At 46.1% G+C, this 16,405-nt stretch overlaps 1 protein-coding gene across 1 annotated transcript in view; it reads left to right on the top strand.

Annotated features, from left to right (window-relative positions):
* Nucleotides 1–16,405, top strand: part of Kif6 (kinesin family member 6) — a 312,499-nt gene that overhangs the window by 151,013 nt on the left and 145,081 nt on the right. Inside the window, exons 11-13 of the mRNA XM_057751369.1 lie at nucleotides 9,529–9,634; nucleotides 10,755–10,887; nucleotides 13,934–14,149. Coding sequence (XP_057607352.1) covers nucleotides 9,529–9,634; nucleotides 10,755–10,887; nucleotides 13,934–14,149 — 455 coding nt within the window. The remainder of the gene's footprint in view (nucleotides 1–9,528; nucleotides 9,635–10,754; nucleotides 10,888–13,933; nucleotides 14,150–16,405) is intronic.

Here is a 16,405-nt window from a genome sequence, read left to right as displayed (position 1 = left end):
CTAGCCACGATTCCTGCCAGGTTGGTTGCTTGTCCGGAAAAAAATCTATCTTCACAAATCCCAGCCCCCTCAGAGCTTAGAACAGCTTTATGGCTGTCTGAATTATTAGCTTCAGAGTCAATCAAAAACATAGTATATTCTTCATATTCTGATGCCATAAGCAACGTTTCCAGCATTTTTATTCTTTCAGGAACGAACAGTAGCCTTGGACCTTCTTTCAAATGTGTTACTAGGGCATAGGTCACTAAGGAGCAACAGTTGTCAAGACTTCCTGATAGGTTGGAGGGCGGGAGATGGGTGGGAAGATCTTCACCCAGCACTCAGCAGCATCAGCAGGGAACCACTCCCCAGCACCAAGCACCTACAGGTCAGCTCAGAACTGGGAGGCCTACAGTCTTTCTGTTGAGGGTAGCCAGGTTGGGCATATAAAAATATGGGCTGCGCAGTTAAGTTTAAGTTGTGTATAAACCACAAATAATTTATCAGTGTAAGTATGTGCAGTCCAATCTTTACAAGACCATTCCAGCATTATTGTGTGGGACCAGAGTTATACTTTTATTTGTACCATTTCCATGAACATTTTTGCCTTAAAACTGTTAAGATTTGTAAAGTATGGGGTTTTAGGTTTTTTAACTTTACTTTATTTTAAGATCATTATTATAGTTTTATGTTTGGAGGGTTTGCCTGCATACATGTTGGTGTGCCACAGCATGCCTTGTGAGTGATGAGAAGGGGGTGTCAGAACCTCTGCCACAGGAACTAGAGACAGTTATGAGCTGCCATGTGGGTGCTCTTCCTCTGGAAGGGCAGTCAGTGCTATTAACCACTAAGCCATCTCTCCAGCCCCTGATATTTTTTAAGGCATCATTGTGATGGTTAAGATAGGTTGTCAACTTGACGGAATTTTCTGCCACATCGCGGGACGGAGACCTCTGAGCATACCCTTGAGTGAATGCCTGGAGTAGGTTGACTCAAGTGGGAAGACCCTCCCTGAAAGGTAACGTCATCCCTCAGACTGAGGGACTAGACTGCCTAGAAAGGAGGAAGCCCGCTGAGCACCAGCGATCTTTTTGCTCTGCTCCCTGACTGCGAATGCAAGGTGACCGGTTGCTTCACCCTCCTGCAAACATGGCTTCCCCACCATGATGGACTGCAGCCCTTTGAACTGTGAGTCACAGTGAGCTTCCTCCCCTGTGCTGTGGCATTTGCCAGAGCAATGAGGAAGGTAACTGGTGCAAACATTGAAGACCAAAGGCCAGGGGAGCAGAAGGAGCAGACTTGGCTGTGTGTCTCATGAACCGAGCATGCGGATCACGATGAGTCGTCAGAAAGTGTCCAGTGAAGAGCACAGCATGGTCTTAATTGTTATTGCTGTCTTAGACTCTCCATTAATGCAGTGGCCAACTTAATCCATTTTCTAAATTTAGTTCCTGTCGGAGATGTCTTGGTGATAGAAGATTGAGAAATATCTTGCTTAGCTAGTGCCAATATTTTATCTAACAGCTAATTCACACCACTTGAATGAGAAAAGACCAAGCAATCAGGCATTCATTAGTGGGGGAAGGGTATGGATTATCTGCTACTTGGTCCTGAATGCATGTCTCCTGCCTCCCAGGCATCCTTCTTTCCAGCTTCTGATAAAATGGCTGGCTATGTGCAATAACCCTGAACTTGGTGGGCTATTCCTCCCAGAGGTCATTAGTGGCTAATGTGCATCTCTCCCACTTTATGAGAAATCAGATCTCTGAAGTTGTTCAGGAGACATAATTCACTACAGATAAAGTCTCCGTACTCCAGCACACAGCGACTGGGTCCTGATACTGCATTTTGAAGATATTAAACCCAGTCGAAAAGTGTGGTCCGCGGCTTGTGTTAATTATCACTGGGGGCTGTGGAAGCTCTTGGGTACTGAAGGAATCGCTGTCTAATAGGATTAAATAGGCCTGTCTCCATCAAGGCGCTCTCTTCACAGGGGTGATTCCTTTATTCTCCTAAATTCAACCCTTTAGGGTTCCAATCAACCAAAGCGAGGAAGGATGAGGCGTGGATGCTAATTTCATTTATGAATTAATTTACGGATTACAGTTGACACAGTGGGCTCTTTAGGTCTAGACAGCTCTTTCATCAGATGTCCAAATACTTGCTCCTGACTTAGGAAGCCGTGTGTGTCTGCAGGAGCAGACGGCTGTGTGTCTGCAGGAGCGGACGGCTGTGTGTCTGCAGGAGCGGACGGCTGTGTGTCTGCAGGAGCGGACGGCTGTGTGTCTGTCTGCAGGGGCGGACGGCTGTGTGTCTGCAGGGTTTTCACTGCTCTCAGAATCTGTGCTCATTGCTCCTTGGGCTTTGTGAGTTCTAAGCTTTTGTTTTAATGTTTATCTTTTTAAGGATTTATTTATATTTATTTATTTGTTTTATTTTTTGAGTTTTCAAGATAGGGTTTCTCTGTGTAGACTTGGCTGTCCTGGAACTAGTTCTGTAGACCAGGCTGGTCTCAAACTCACAGAGATCCACCTATATCTGCCTCCTTTGTGCTGGGATTAAAGGCATGTGCTACCACCACCCAGTTTACGGACTTGTTTTGATTTTTTTTAATGTATTTATAATTCAGTTTTCCTTCTCTCTGTGATAAAATGCTTACCAAAAACATGGGGAGGAAATGGTTAACTTGGCTTACAGGGTTTAGTTCATTGTGGGGGTGAGTGGAGGCAGGAACAGAAGCAGAGTCTGTGAGCCGCACTGACTGGCTCCCCAAAGCTTTCTCAGCCTGCTTTCCTATCTACCCCCTGCCCAGGGGTGGCATCAGCCACAGACAGCTAGGTACTCCCATATCAATCATCGATCAAGAAAATGTCCCTGCAGACTTGCCGACAGACCAATCTGATGGAGGTGACCCTTCCCCACTGACTCTAGTATGTGCCAAATTGACAAAACTAAGCTAGTTAGTATCTCTGAGTGTGTGCACATGTGTGTATGTGTGTATGTATGTGCATATGTGTGCATGTATGTATGTGAGTGCCTGTATATGTGTGTATGTATGTTTGTGTGTGTTGCTTGTGTATGTGTGTATGTGGTATCTGTGAGTACATGTATGTGTGTCTGAGTGCGTGTGTGTGAGTGCATGTATGTGTGTCTGTGTGTGTGCACGCACCCATGGGTTTGTACACATGAGTGTAATGGCCTTTGGAGATCAAAAGAGAACACCAGATCTCCTGCCTCTTAAAGAAGCCTTGTGGTATGAATTAGCACTTGTGAACATAGCAAACCTCACCTCTACCTGACACCTGGTTTCTGATAGTCTCCACAAACAGTGATTGAGCAAAAGCAGGATGGGCCATCAGCGGGCAAAAGCTGAGCTATGGAGTAAGCAATCAGACCATAGCAACAGAATTTTGTTTGTTTAACTTCTATTAAGTTGTTACATTCTTTATTTCATCTGAGGGTGTAGTTCCCTTATAAACCCAGATTTAATTCAATAACTAGAACTTAATGATCCTGGGCAATTTGACTTATATAAATTTATTTCAGATTTAGTATTGTGTGAATGTGTTTCTAAACAGTTGTGGGCTGTTACACATGGAAAGGTGATCTTCCTATTGCTGTGGTAAGACACCATGACCAAGGCAACCTACAGAAGAAAGAGTTCAAGAGGGTGAGTCCATGGCTGTCATGGCAAGGAATGGCAGGAGGCAGGCATGCTGGAGCAGTAGGTGAGAGCGACCACAGGCAGAGAAGAGAGATAATTGGGAATGGCATGGGTTTTTGAAACTTTAAAGCACATTTAAAATTTCAAAAGGCCACACCTCCTCTAACAAGGCCACACTTCCTAATCCCTCCCAAAGAGTTCCAACAACTGGCGAGTAAATATTCAAGTATGCCAATGGAGGCATTCCCATCCAAACCACTACAGATTTACTCCATGTTTTTACATCACAAGATCCTTTCAGTCTGTCTTTCAATGCTCTTTACAAGTTTTTCAGTGTAATTAAGTATAGATACATTTGTATAGTGCATTTAAAAACTCTAAAACAAGGCTGTGATTTAAATTCTTTGCTAAAGAAATGAGCTGAAAATTGTGTATTTGAAACTTTGGTGTTGTCAACAAATTCAGTTTTATCCAAGACAGTTGTATGGAAGAAGAGTTGAGCTGTGGAACAAAGGTTAGGTTCCTCTTCCTCTCCTTCAGCTCAGGAGCAGCTGGGCAGGTAGGAGCCCTGGGGAGACATCAGCTGCCGGGTGTGCAGCTGGGAGGGGCAGACCTCGCCAATTGGCCTTTAAGTCTTTTGCTTTTCTTCCTAGATGTGTGCTTGGTTCTGTTCACCTAAGCCTTTCTCTCCCCCGTCCTCCTGTTTGCCAGTTCTGTTCCTTTCCCTTGGCTTTGTCTTCCCAGGACCTGTTCTCGTCAGACTCCCTCCCCTTCCTCCCCAGCCTCAGTCTCTGCACTGGCCTCAAGGGCTGTCTGTGTGGGGCTTTTCCACATCCCAGCTTCTGGTGCCCAGTCCTTCACCTGGGTCTTTGTTGCCTTCTTCTGGGAAGCTGCCGTGCACTTTAGCCTCTGTCTTAGCTGTCACAGCCTCCGCCATGCCCTCCAGCCTACCCTGCCTGACTTCTGCTGTCATTTTTCCTGCCCAGGCGTGACTGTCTTTTTCATTCTCCTGCCACCTGCTCCACTCCTGTCTAGCATCCCTGCTCACTGGTCCACAATGCCACCATCATTTCCTCTGCGCTAATCCCTCAGGTATCACGGATTATGTAATAGAACTGGTGTTTACGTAGCGTTTGCCTGCATGTAGACTTTATAGAAGGAGTTGTCAATACAGGTGGCTAATTAATTTATATTTCTTTTAGCTCTCATTTTGGCCATGGGCAGTCGTTATTCACTTAAACAGTATATACATTTAATAAATTACTATTATTATCTTCTGTTGCAAAAACATAGAAATAAGATTATATCTTCATACAGAAACCTGCCCATTGCTTCCAATGCTTATAACTATCAGCAAATAGCGTGCAGTGGGCAGATACCTAAGTTGAGATGAGGGAGCAATGGGGCAAAGGGAAGTTTGCCCTGACCCACCCCAGGCCCAGAAAGGGATTTCCGATCCTTTCTGTTGGTGCCATCACCTCTAAAGGGATCAGGGCTAAGTGTAGCACAATTAATAATAACCCAGAGACAGATATTGGAGGTCAACCTGAAGGTCAGAAAAGCAAAACAGCCAGCCACTGGCTGTTACCTCTACCTCAGTCTGAAGTGACGATCCTGCCTCCAGGAATCTCAGAATGAGACCGTGTCTGAGAACTATCTCCTCCGTCTTATACGCCTCTCTAGGGCTGGAATTTAAGCCGTGCACCACTACCACCCAGTTTCTGTGGCAAACTAGTGTGGCTACTGGGATTAAAGAGGTAGGCTACCTCTGCCTGGTCTATAAGACTGACCTGGCTAGCTGTTTTACTCTCTGATCTTCAGACAAGCTCTATTTATTAAAATACAAATAAAATGCCACTACAGTGAGGGCCAGTAAGGGGTGCTCAAGAGAGCCCAGGGGATCTGCAGCACTGTGGGGAAGCTGAAGGGCAGTGAGGAGCCTGGGGAAAGTCAGCCAGTATCCAGCTCTGGCCTCCCTTCTCCTAGGGCTGGGCACTAGGCCTGGCAGGAGCAGGCAACAGGGCTGGACAGACTGTCCAGGTGGCAGGTCACTCTCTGCTGTCACCTGTTGTCAGATATGTTTGGGATCATGTGTGTCTCTTGCTCATCATCAGCATCTCACTGAACCTGCTTACACCCTTCATGTAAGCAGGCAGTTCTTCACCCAGAGAGATCCAGTGAGACGGACACCTGTTCATTGCCCACTTCTTGCCTCCATGACTGCATTTCCCAGCCACTGTCTGGAGCAGTCTCACCTGAGGCTCAGTCTCCCGGCCCCAAAGTCATGCTTTTCACTGGATGCTATCCTCGGCGTGTCCTCCTTCTGTATCGTGTTTACCCGTGTCATCCTCAGTATGTTCCCCTTCTGTATCATGTTTACCCGTGTCATCCTCGGCGTGTCCCCCTTCTGTATCGTGTTTACCCGTGTCATCCTCAGTATGTTCCCCTTCTGTATCGTGTGTACCCGTGTTACTCCTTTTATTAGTCTTGTGAGATGACTGAAAGTAAAGTTTTCATTATCCTTAATTCCACCACTCATGACCACTTTTGATACCTTATGTATTTCGTAACTTTGTGACTGGAGAGAGGGTTCCACAGCCAGGAGCAGTCACTGATGTATCATGAGGACCTGTGTTGGGGTCTGGGCACTCATATCAGCTGACTCACAAATGCCTGTAACTCAGCCCCAAAGGCCCACACTCTTTTGGCTTCTGTGGTCACCCACACACATACATGCACACACAGACACACAAATAATTTTAAAGAAATAATTTTAAACATTTACAGTTAGCCCAAATGGCACTTTTGTATCTGTGGTTTTTCTCCATAATATTGTTTCTTAAGTATTCTCTGATTAAGTTCCCTGCTATTTTTAGGAGAATAGAGAATGTGGTCGTTAAATGATGACTATGTTGATAACTTAGGTGTGTGTGTGTGTGTGTGTGTGTGAGAGAGAGAGAGAGAGAGAGAGAGAGAGAGAGGAGTGTAGTTGTATTTTTTTACTCTTTGACCCCCCCCACCAGCTCCCAAATAACACATGGAGTCTTATTACTATTTATAAATGCCTTACCTTAGCTTGGTATATATCAAGCCAGCTTTTCTTTTCTTTCTTTCTTTCTTTTTTTTTTTTTTTTTTTTTTTTTTTTTTTTTTTTTTTTTTTGGATTTTTCGAGACAGGGTTTCTCCGTAGCTTTTGGTTCCTATCTTGGAACTAGCTCTTGTAGACCAGGCTGGCCTCGAACTCACAGAGATCCGCCTACCTCTGCTTCCCGAGTGCTGGGATTAAAGGCGTGCACCATCACCGCCCGGCTTAGCCAGCTTTTCTTAACTTAAATTAATCCATTTACCTTTTGCCTCTGGGCTTTTATCTTTCTCTGTTTCTGTATATCTTTTCTTTCCTTCTTATTCCATTTCTGGCTGGCCCTTAATAGCCTTCTCTCCTTTTCTTTCTTCCCCTCTTCTTCCTTCTTCGGTTTATTCTCTCTGCCTAGCAGCCCCACCTATCCCTGTCCTGACTTACTATTAGCTGTTCAGCTCTTTATTAGATCAATCAGGTGTTTTAGACAGCAAAGTACTCAGCTTCACAGTGCAGCTTAAAAGAATGCAACACATCTTTGCATTATCAAAGAAATATTCCACAGCATAAACAAATGTAACACATCTTTAACCGATATTCCACAACATCCCTTACGTGCTTTTGTCAGAGTGGGTCATCATAACAACAGGCGGTGGTGGCGCACACCTTTAATCCCAGCACTCAGGAGGCAGAGGCAGGCGGATCTCTGTGAGTTCAAGGCCAGCCTGATCTACAAGAGTTAGTTCCAGGACAGGCTCCAAAGCTACAGAGAAATCATGTCTCGAGAAAAAAAAAAAAAGTGAAAGTGGAAACAGTCCTACATCTTAAGAAAATCCTTAAAGATTACAAGATAACGGTAGGTGAAAGGCTATTTCTGTTATCTCCGAAGGCTGAGGAAGGAGGACTGGCGTCAGTTGGAGGCCAGTTTGGTCTACCTAGTGAATGTGAGGACTGCTGGGTTATGATGGAAGGTTCTGTCTCAAGAAAACAAAAATAAGTCAGAAGAGAGAATTACAATATAAATTGTCTCATACTTGACAGCCTCAGCTAGCACATATGTTATAGCTGCAGGAAGAAATACAAACAAACCTAAGTCTGCCCTAGACAGAAACCATCGTACGCTGTGTGGGGCCACTGGTAACAGCTGGGAAGGGAAGTGTGTCTGGAAGTGTGCACATGTTTTCGTCATGCCAGGAAGATATGAGGACTTCTCAGAGGCCTGCAGCTTAGGTACTGACCATAATCCCTCTGCCTTCTGCCTTCCTTTCTAAGGTCCCAACTCAACACAAGGGAACAGATTCCATGAGATGAATCCATTTCCTAACCTGTGTATTTGCACTGAGCACCTAATGCTGGGGGTGGGACACAAAGCATCAAGAATTATTTCATCATTTTTGTCATCTGTGTGTGTGTTCATGTGTATGCACATGCGTAAGAGTGTATGCTCACATGTACATGAGCATGTATGCGGAGACCGGAGGTCAATGTTTGCTATCTCCGTGTTATATTTTGATACAGGGTCTCTCCCTGAACCTGGAACTTTCCTATTCAGCTAGATTGACCAGCCAGCAAGCCCCAGGAGTCCACCTCTGTTATTTGCCCAGCACTGGGATTTACAGGCAAACACCCCCACTTCTGACTTTTTACATGGGTGTTGGAGTTCTGAATTTAGGCTTCTTGGTTGCCTGATAAGCCCTCTGCTGACTGAAACTCTCCCAGCCCTGTTGTGATTCTCATGAGATCCTGTCAATTAGAGAATGGGACGGAACAGGCACATCCTCAGATTATAGAATACAGCAGGGGCAGGGGATACTGCCAACGAGTTTAGGACCAATAGGGTATAGGGTTGTCTGTTCCTCCCCAAAGGGGGTATTTTTCATTTTTGATTTTTAGAATAAGGAGAACATGAAAATTATTGAAAGTTGAGAGAAGAAAATCTGTGTGGAATATTGATGAAGTGTCAGGGGAAGCCCAGTGGGAGAGAGAGCCTTGAGAAGAAGGAAGAGTGTTTTCAGTTAGGGATAGAGGTGGAGAGAGCCTGAGCCACCACAGGCAGCCCTATTGCCTGAGGAGGAGAGAAGGCACAGCGTGCGGCCGCGGCTTGGCTTTCTCAGGCTGGTGAGAAGGCGCCTCACTGGTCCCAGGGGAAGTGTTCAGTGGCAGGCGTGGGGAGCATGGGGAGAATGGAAGAGCCCCTGTGGATGCCACAGGTCCACCAGGAATGGTGGAAGGAGCGCTGTTGGGGGGGGCAACTAATATAGGAATTCTTTATTTTTTATACTTTAACAATGTGGCAGCTGGGCACACACAGGCAAAAGGTTCTGTGTGGCTAGAATGGGTAGGTTATAGAAATCAAATGACTTTTAAAATTTTCTATATATTTGTGTGTGTGCATGCATGCGCATGAATACACCCATGCATGCAGTGCCCTCAGGGGCCAGAAGAGATCTTTGGATCCCCTAAGTTGGAGTCACAGGTGATCGTGAGTCACTAAAAAGCACTGGAAACCTGACTCAGATGCTCTGGAAAACAGTGAGCTCTCTTAACCATTGAGTCATCTCTCCAGCCCTCAGGTAGCTTTTATATGGAAACCTGCATGTGAACATTCATTGGAAATTAGCCAAGTAAATGTATAATTGCAGATTTCACTTTAAAATATGCTTTCCCCCATAGCTTTCATAGTCAAATAAAGTAGTGAATTCTAAGAAAATGCAGGCCCAGTATCCTGTGCTTCAAGTGCCCTGCTGCAGAGAGGCCATCAGGCCCCGGGTTTCTAGCTCGCCCTTCTCATGCACTGTGTGCTTTTTAGGCTGGAAAAACTGATAGCATCCTTTTTGGAAGACCAAGATCCAGAGAGTAGACTGGAAGTTGGCGCCGATATGCGTAAAATCCATCACTGTTTTCATCATTTTAAGGTAAATGTCAATGTTTCCCCCAGTCTCAGCCATGTCCTGCCATGCTCCAACTGCAATAAAACTCTTCCTGTTGACCAACTCTAGAAACACCAGGACCCAGCTTCACACATGCAGAAACCACCCTGCACGTCCAGCCAGGCTGTGACTATCGCTGGGCAGCTGCAGGGACTGTATCTAGCTTTACAAATAAACTCTGGCCACGGACTCCTGATTCCTTTGCCAGGAGTCTCCCTGTCTTGTGCCCAGAATATGTCTATGCCGAAACACACAAATGTGCACACACACATGAACACGAAATGTGAACACACACATTTTCAGAAAGTTTAAAGATGACTGTGTTCAGTTTTTTTCCAGTATTTTTATTTATCCTGAATAATTTACTAATTTTCCTCAGCCTCTGAAGTTTTTTTTTTGTGGTAAGGGAGTGGGAATGTCACCAGTTTTCATGTGTAATATTGTACATTTTGCAAAGATATTGTAAGATAAGGGAGCATTTTGTACCCTTTTCTGTACAGATATAAACAAACATCTATCTAGTAGTAACAAACAGGATGGGTTCTTCTGCCAAGTCCATTTGAGTGAAGCCATGAGTTTATTAAGGTTACAGAGCACATGTGTCACTGAAAGTCCCACCCCAGCATGGGTGAAGACTCAGAAAAACTGCACAGGCTGAGTTCCTTTGCCACCTGCAGGCCACATTACAAGTCTCCCTCCAGTGACTGTCTGCTGCTTGTTAACCTTGGGGGAAGGACCTCCTGAGACTAGTAAGTTTCAGGAGCTTCCTGTGCCTTGGAAGTTTTGTTTGCTTCTTGCTTTGCTTCCTGAGTCATGGAGCTTCCCTCCTCACTCTGGGAGGGAATGCTTCAATTTTGAATAAATTCACAACAAGGGGGAGGACTCTAGAGGGATACTATTTAAGGAGGTTTGGAAGTGAGAGAAGCTAAGGGAGAGGGAAATGGGAAAGGCAGGGAGAAGGGAAACCATATCCAGCCAATACGGTAACTGCCTGAAAGGGAAGGGTAAGGGCAGACATGCGTGACCAGTGTGTACTAGGACCAGCACAGCAGCAAAGAAACTTAGGATGTGGGCATGCTCAGTAGGCTCTTTCCCCAACTTGCAGAAGCTGTTGAATGACAAGGACATGAAGAATACAGTCCCCTCCGAAACCACACACCAAGCATGCCAAGAGCCATTCAAGGATGAAGAACACACAAAGCTCCGAGACCTGCTCAAGCAGAGGGACAATGAAATCAGTATCCTTTCTGGCTTGGAATGGGGGGAACATGTAGATTCCCCACTCCTGGCCCCGTGGTGTACCTGCGTTCCTCAGTGTCCCAGCCTCTCCCAGCCTGCTTCACACTGAGGTCACACCTGCAGAGCTCAAGCAAACATCTGACGTTAGCATTTTAGTTTGGTTTTGTTGTTGTTGTTGTGTGTGTGTGTGTGTTCACACATGGAGAGGTCAGAGGATAATCAGTTTTCTCCTTTTACTACATAAAACCTGGGAATCTAACTGAGGTTGTCAAAGTTGGTGGTAAGCCTCTTGCCCAGCTGATCCGTCTCTCAAGCCTTGATACAGTTATTCTTACAGAGAACGTTTCAGCTCTTGCTAGTACCATACCGACTCTTACTACTAAATCTTTTTCAAATATATTTTGGTTGCTCTGTGGTGGGCTTTGTGTTTTGAGTCCAGAGTCAGTAAGTTAGCTGGTTATCTTTAGCCAGCTGACCAGACCCCGTGTTAACCACAGCCTCACCGTGGCCCAGAATTTGTGGCTGGTGTGTGGGTGAAACACAAAAGGTGACTGAGAAAAAGATGGCACACGGCATTTAGTTTATGAGAAACAGAGAGCTGGCTTGGATGTGACTTTTTATTTAAAGGGCAGATCTCTTGTCCCGAGTCCCACATCCAGATGTTCCCAAGTTAGGCAGTGAGCAAAGATTGAGAGCTCAAGACAGCATTCATCTCGACTCCCAGAGGCAGTGTCTTCTGGGTGCTCAGGGCAGTAGCTGCTGGTGGGCCCAAGTGCAGACAGAAGCAATTACTTCTAAAGAGTCCCAGCTGGGCTGCTTAGACCTTAGGACTCTGGAAATTTCTTCAGTACTGTTCTTTATTTTTACCTTTCAATCTTCTTGTAGAAGATTTGACATTTTCATGACATATATAGTCTTTAAACACTCACAAGAAATAACTTGCCAAATTTTTATAAACATATTTTATTCATTTAAAAAATTACTAAGTATAGCTGTTATGCAAAATACATAAAAAGTCTTATCTACACAGGAGTTGGGGAGATGGCTGAGCAGTTAAAGCTTGCAGGAGCTGGAGACACAGGACTGGATTCAGTCCCCAACACGGGGTTAGGGACCCACGAACAAATATCATGCTGTATGTTCATGTTTCATACAATTTTTCAATGTGTCGAGGAACTAGAAAAATGGTTCAGCAGTTAAAAGCACTTGCTACTCTTCTAGGGGAACCAAGTTGGTTTCCTACCACACACGACCAAGCACCCACATCAGGTGGTACACAATCACCTGTAGCTACAGTTCTAGGGCATCTGATGCCCTCTTCAGGACTTCGCAGACACCAGCACTCACACACACACACACACATACACATGTAACAAATACATACAACACACACATACACATAGAGAGAGGAGCTTACATATGCACAAATAATCCACACAAAGGAAAACCAGTGGTAAAGAGGTAAAAACCAATCCAAACAACATAGACGAGCTGCCTCATTAGTTTCAGTCTCTAATTTTAGTTGAGTCTTAGCAGGCCCCATGTCAGAGTCAAGTCAGTCTTAGCTACTTTATCACCCAGCCAGCAGCGGTGAGTCCAACTGCGGACTGCACCCCACGCACGCCCTTGTCTCCGAGTGCTGCCCACAGTGGTGTCGCCCTGCATTCCTTCCCTCTCTCTTACCCCATCCATCTCCAGGGACGGCTCAGGTCTGGCCCTAGCCCAGTCTGTGTTTTGTTTCTTTTCTTGGCCTTGATCCTAGACTGGGATCTTCCCCCTAAATACTCCTGCCAGCCACTCAATACTCGCCAGGGCTTATGAACATCTACACACTGAGGAGGAAGGAAATGAGAGGTGGCAGCAAGGGACCAGTGCAGGCTGGCTCGCATGTGTTTATACAAGAGTGAGACTGAACGAGAAACATACGTGCCCCGGCCCCCAACTCTTCACCGTGCTGGATCCTGTAGGCTGTTCACAGGGGCGACACCAGGTACTTCACACTTGAAGAAGTCAGGAGGTTCCTGCACCCCCAGACTTGGCTTCAGAATGGTGACATGAACGGAGAGAAAGGCCGGGGAGGGGGCTCTGTACGTAAAACCACGAGTTCAACACCTGAAACACACATGATGGGAAGCCAGGACACAGATGCTCTGAGAGGCCGGGACGCCTCTGGGCAGGACATTCTAACAAGGCAAGCTAGGAAGCCACATAGAACTGATTGGCCATCTAGAAATCAACAATTTAAAGTTAAACCTGAGGAAGAATATGGGAGTCAGTTTGTTTCCATGTTACATGTTCAAAATCATGTGTAAATCGGGCTCCTCCTCCATCCTGCGTAGCGGTCTTCTCCCCTGTACTCTTCCTGTGTTTCCCGAGACTCCTGTGTGATGTGATGTGCACAGTGCTCTCCTGAATGCCAAAGGTCGATATCAGGTGTCTTCCGCCATCACTCTCAACCTCATATTTTGAGACAAGTCTCACTGAACGTGGAGATAGCCAATTTGCCTGGTCACAGGGACCGGAAAGCCTCGGGTGTAGGCCTTTCTCCATCTCCCAGCATTGGTGAGCATCTGCACCCTCTGTGCCAGCCTTTTGCAGGGTTCCTGAAAAGAAGACGGTCTCGTGTAGCCCAGGATGTCTCCAAAGTCATTAAGTTGGCAAAGCTGGCCTTGAACTTCTGGTCTTCCTTCTACCCCAGAGTGTTGGGGTAGACTTAATGCGGTGTTCAGAACAACTCAGGGCTTTCTGCATGCTGGACAAGCTGTCCGCCAAGTGCCTGTACCCCCAGGCTCCCCTCTACTTGTTCACACAAGCCTTACCCAGCATTTCAAAGACCTTTCAGTTGGATAGTTTTCGTTGTGCCACCGTGAAAGGCTGGTTCCCTCCTAAGCCGCCCACCTCTGCACACGCAGGTCCTCCTGCCGTCAGCCTGCTCTAAAGTGCACTGGTTGCAATTGTCTGGTTGGGGATAGAGATTTCTTTTTGAATTTTTGTCTGATCGTGATCACCTCTCAGGAGTGACTAAGTCCTTAAATCAGATGTCAGATATCCTGGTCAACATGTTAAAAAAGGAAAAGAAGAAAACTCAGGATGCTCTCCTCTTATCGAACACGGAGAAGAGTGACGCTAGGCTGCCCCAGAACTCACCATTCATTCCTGGGAGCCCAGCAGTTCAGAGCACCTCAGTCTCCTCAGCCCCGAGCCAGGCCCAGGACCTCAGCATCTGCAGGCACAGATCCAGTTTGCTCCACAGGAAAACAGGTGGGTTCCCTACATTCCCAGCGTTCTCCATCACCCATGATGGATTTCCACACCACATCCTGTCGTCTGAACCGTGCAAAGGCCAAGTTTCTGTCAATTGTTTGTTAGAATTACTTGTTTTCAAGTGAAGTGCATGAGTGAATGGGTGAGAATCAACAAATGCATTGTAGTGGACTGTGATGTGGTGTGGGTGTGAAGGCGCATGGGTCTAGGCACAAGTAGACATGTCAGCTTTGGCCGAGGGAGGGGAAGAAGCCCCTTCCTGTGACAGGGAAGGAAGAATGAGATCCATGTTGCGGCACCGTGTAATGATGCTATCAAAACCCATGTAAGCTGTCCACAGTCAAGTGACAAAACTATAAGATCATAGGATCTCACAAGGTTGGTCTCACCCACAGGCTCATTTTCCATCTTTAGCGTTTGATGGAGATGTTGGTACAGCTGCTAAAACCTCACTAGAAGTCTGGGCTTCCTTTTGTGCACTGGCTGTTTGTAGACCGGCATGTAGTGGAGTCCATGACTGGCTTGGACCCCAGGAGTCTGAAGTATGGTGCAGAGGGATAGGAAGCACACCCTATTAGCCATGGAAGATAGCATTTCCCATGTACGTATTAGCTGGGAGAGACCAAGTGGCATGGGAAGGTCTCTGAGGCATCTGGGCTTCCCATTTGTAAGCCTGGTGCCATGCCAGCTAGCTTTATTTGTCAACTTGCTACAACCTAGAATGACCTGGAATGACCTCCAATCCTCAGCTGAGAAGTTGTCTACACTGGGTTGGCTTATCCTGTAGGCCTATGGGCTGTCTAGAGTAGCTGAGGCTTGTCTCGCTATCTCTGGCATGGTTTCCAGTGTGTGCTCCCTCAGTAATACAGAGGTGTATTTTGGAAGCGGGAGGACTGGTCCTGAACTTGGGGATTATTATTATTGGTCTGCATCCTGGACTGCTGAAGAGTGAAGAAGGGTATCTGAGTGAGCAAAAAAGGATTCCCACATTTATCTTCCTGCTCCTGCCTGTGGGGGTAACACTTTGGGTGCCTGCCTTGACTTCCCCACAGTAATGGACTGGAATTGTGAAGAAATAAGCTCCCTTGTCCTGTGTTGCTTTGACTAAGATATTTCGTTACAACAGAAATGAAAGCAGAGCCAGGCAGTGGTGGTGCACGCCTTTAATCCCAGCAATCAGGAGGCAGAGGCAGGTGGATCTCTGTGAGTTTGAGGCCAGCCTGCTCTACAGAGCAAGTTCTAGGGTTCTAGGACAGTCACAAAGCTTCACAGAGAAACCCTGTCTCAAAAAAAGAGCAAGAAAGAAAGAAGGAAGGAAGGAAGGAAGGAAGGAAGGAAGGAAGGAAGGAAGGAAAGAAAAGAAAAGAAAAGAAAAGAAAAGAAAAGAAAAGAAAAGAAAAGAAAAGAAAAGAAAGCAGACTAGACTTTCTAAGCAGAGCACCTTAGTTACTGGAGACAGCATCCAGTAACAGGATTCTGTGATCCCCCACTCCTGCATCTGCTTTATCCACATCACCCTGCCTCAGTTCTTCCACAACACAGCAGCATGGGTTCCAAACCCCAGGGAAGCAAAGATGTGTTTGGACTGTTGATGGCGGGGAAAGAAAAACAGCAAGGGTTGCTGATTCCTCTTATGGCACTGATTTCCACACAGCCCTGCTACATTCTATTACAAACTGCAACTGGCTGGGATAGATGGGGGCAGGACCTGGACTGGTGAATTCTTTCACTGGCCAGTCCATTCTGCATGTATTTGTGGAGCACAGAGTTTATGAAATTATGCATTGTAATGTATTTATTGTATGTGGTTATAAATATGGGCATGTGTTGTCATAGGCTGTATGTGCGTTTGAGCATCCAGCGTCTCTCCTTGAACCGTTTAGCTCCTCCGATTGGCCTAGGTCATCCTTGCAGGCCCCTGCCTCCACTTCATTGTCTTGCTGATCCAAGCACACACTTTATTATAAGCAAGGTTTGTACCACCCTTGTATATACCAGCTACTAGGCTGAAGTCTCACTTCAAATTAACTCATTTAATCATTATCCTGTGGCTTAGGTTTGGTTTTTTCCCAAGTTGCAGATGAGGACTTGTATAGAGAAACACAGCTTCGACCTTAGAATACTTACAGACCAAGAGAGCAGAGGGTTGCCAGGCTCGTGTGTGGGTGGGGAGACTAATCCAATGAGAGGGAACCCACTGTTTGAGTATTTGCCAAGCCCTCCTGTGGGCGCTCGGCCGTGGGAAGGGCAGGT

Source organism: Chionomys nivalis, chromosome 19 (genome assembly GCF_950005125.1).
Source record: "Chionomys nivalis chromosome 19, mChiNiv1.1, whole genome shotgun sequence".
Taxonomy (NCBI): Eukaryota; Metazoa; Chordata; class Mammalia; order Rodentia; family Cricetidae; genus Chionomys; species Chionomys nivalis.
The sequence above is the reverse complement of the archived record's forward strand: the minus strand, read 5'-3'. Positions and strand labels throughout refer to the sequence as shown.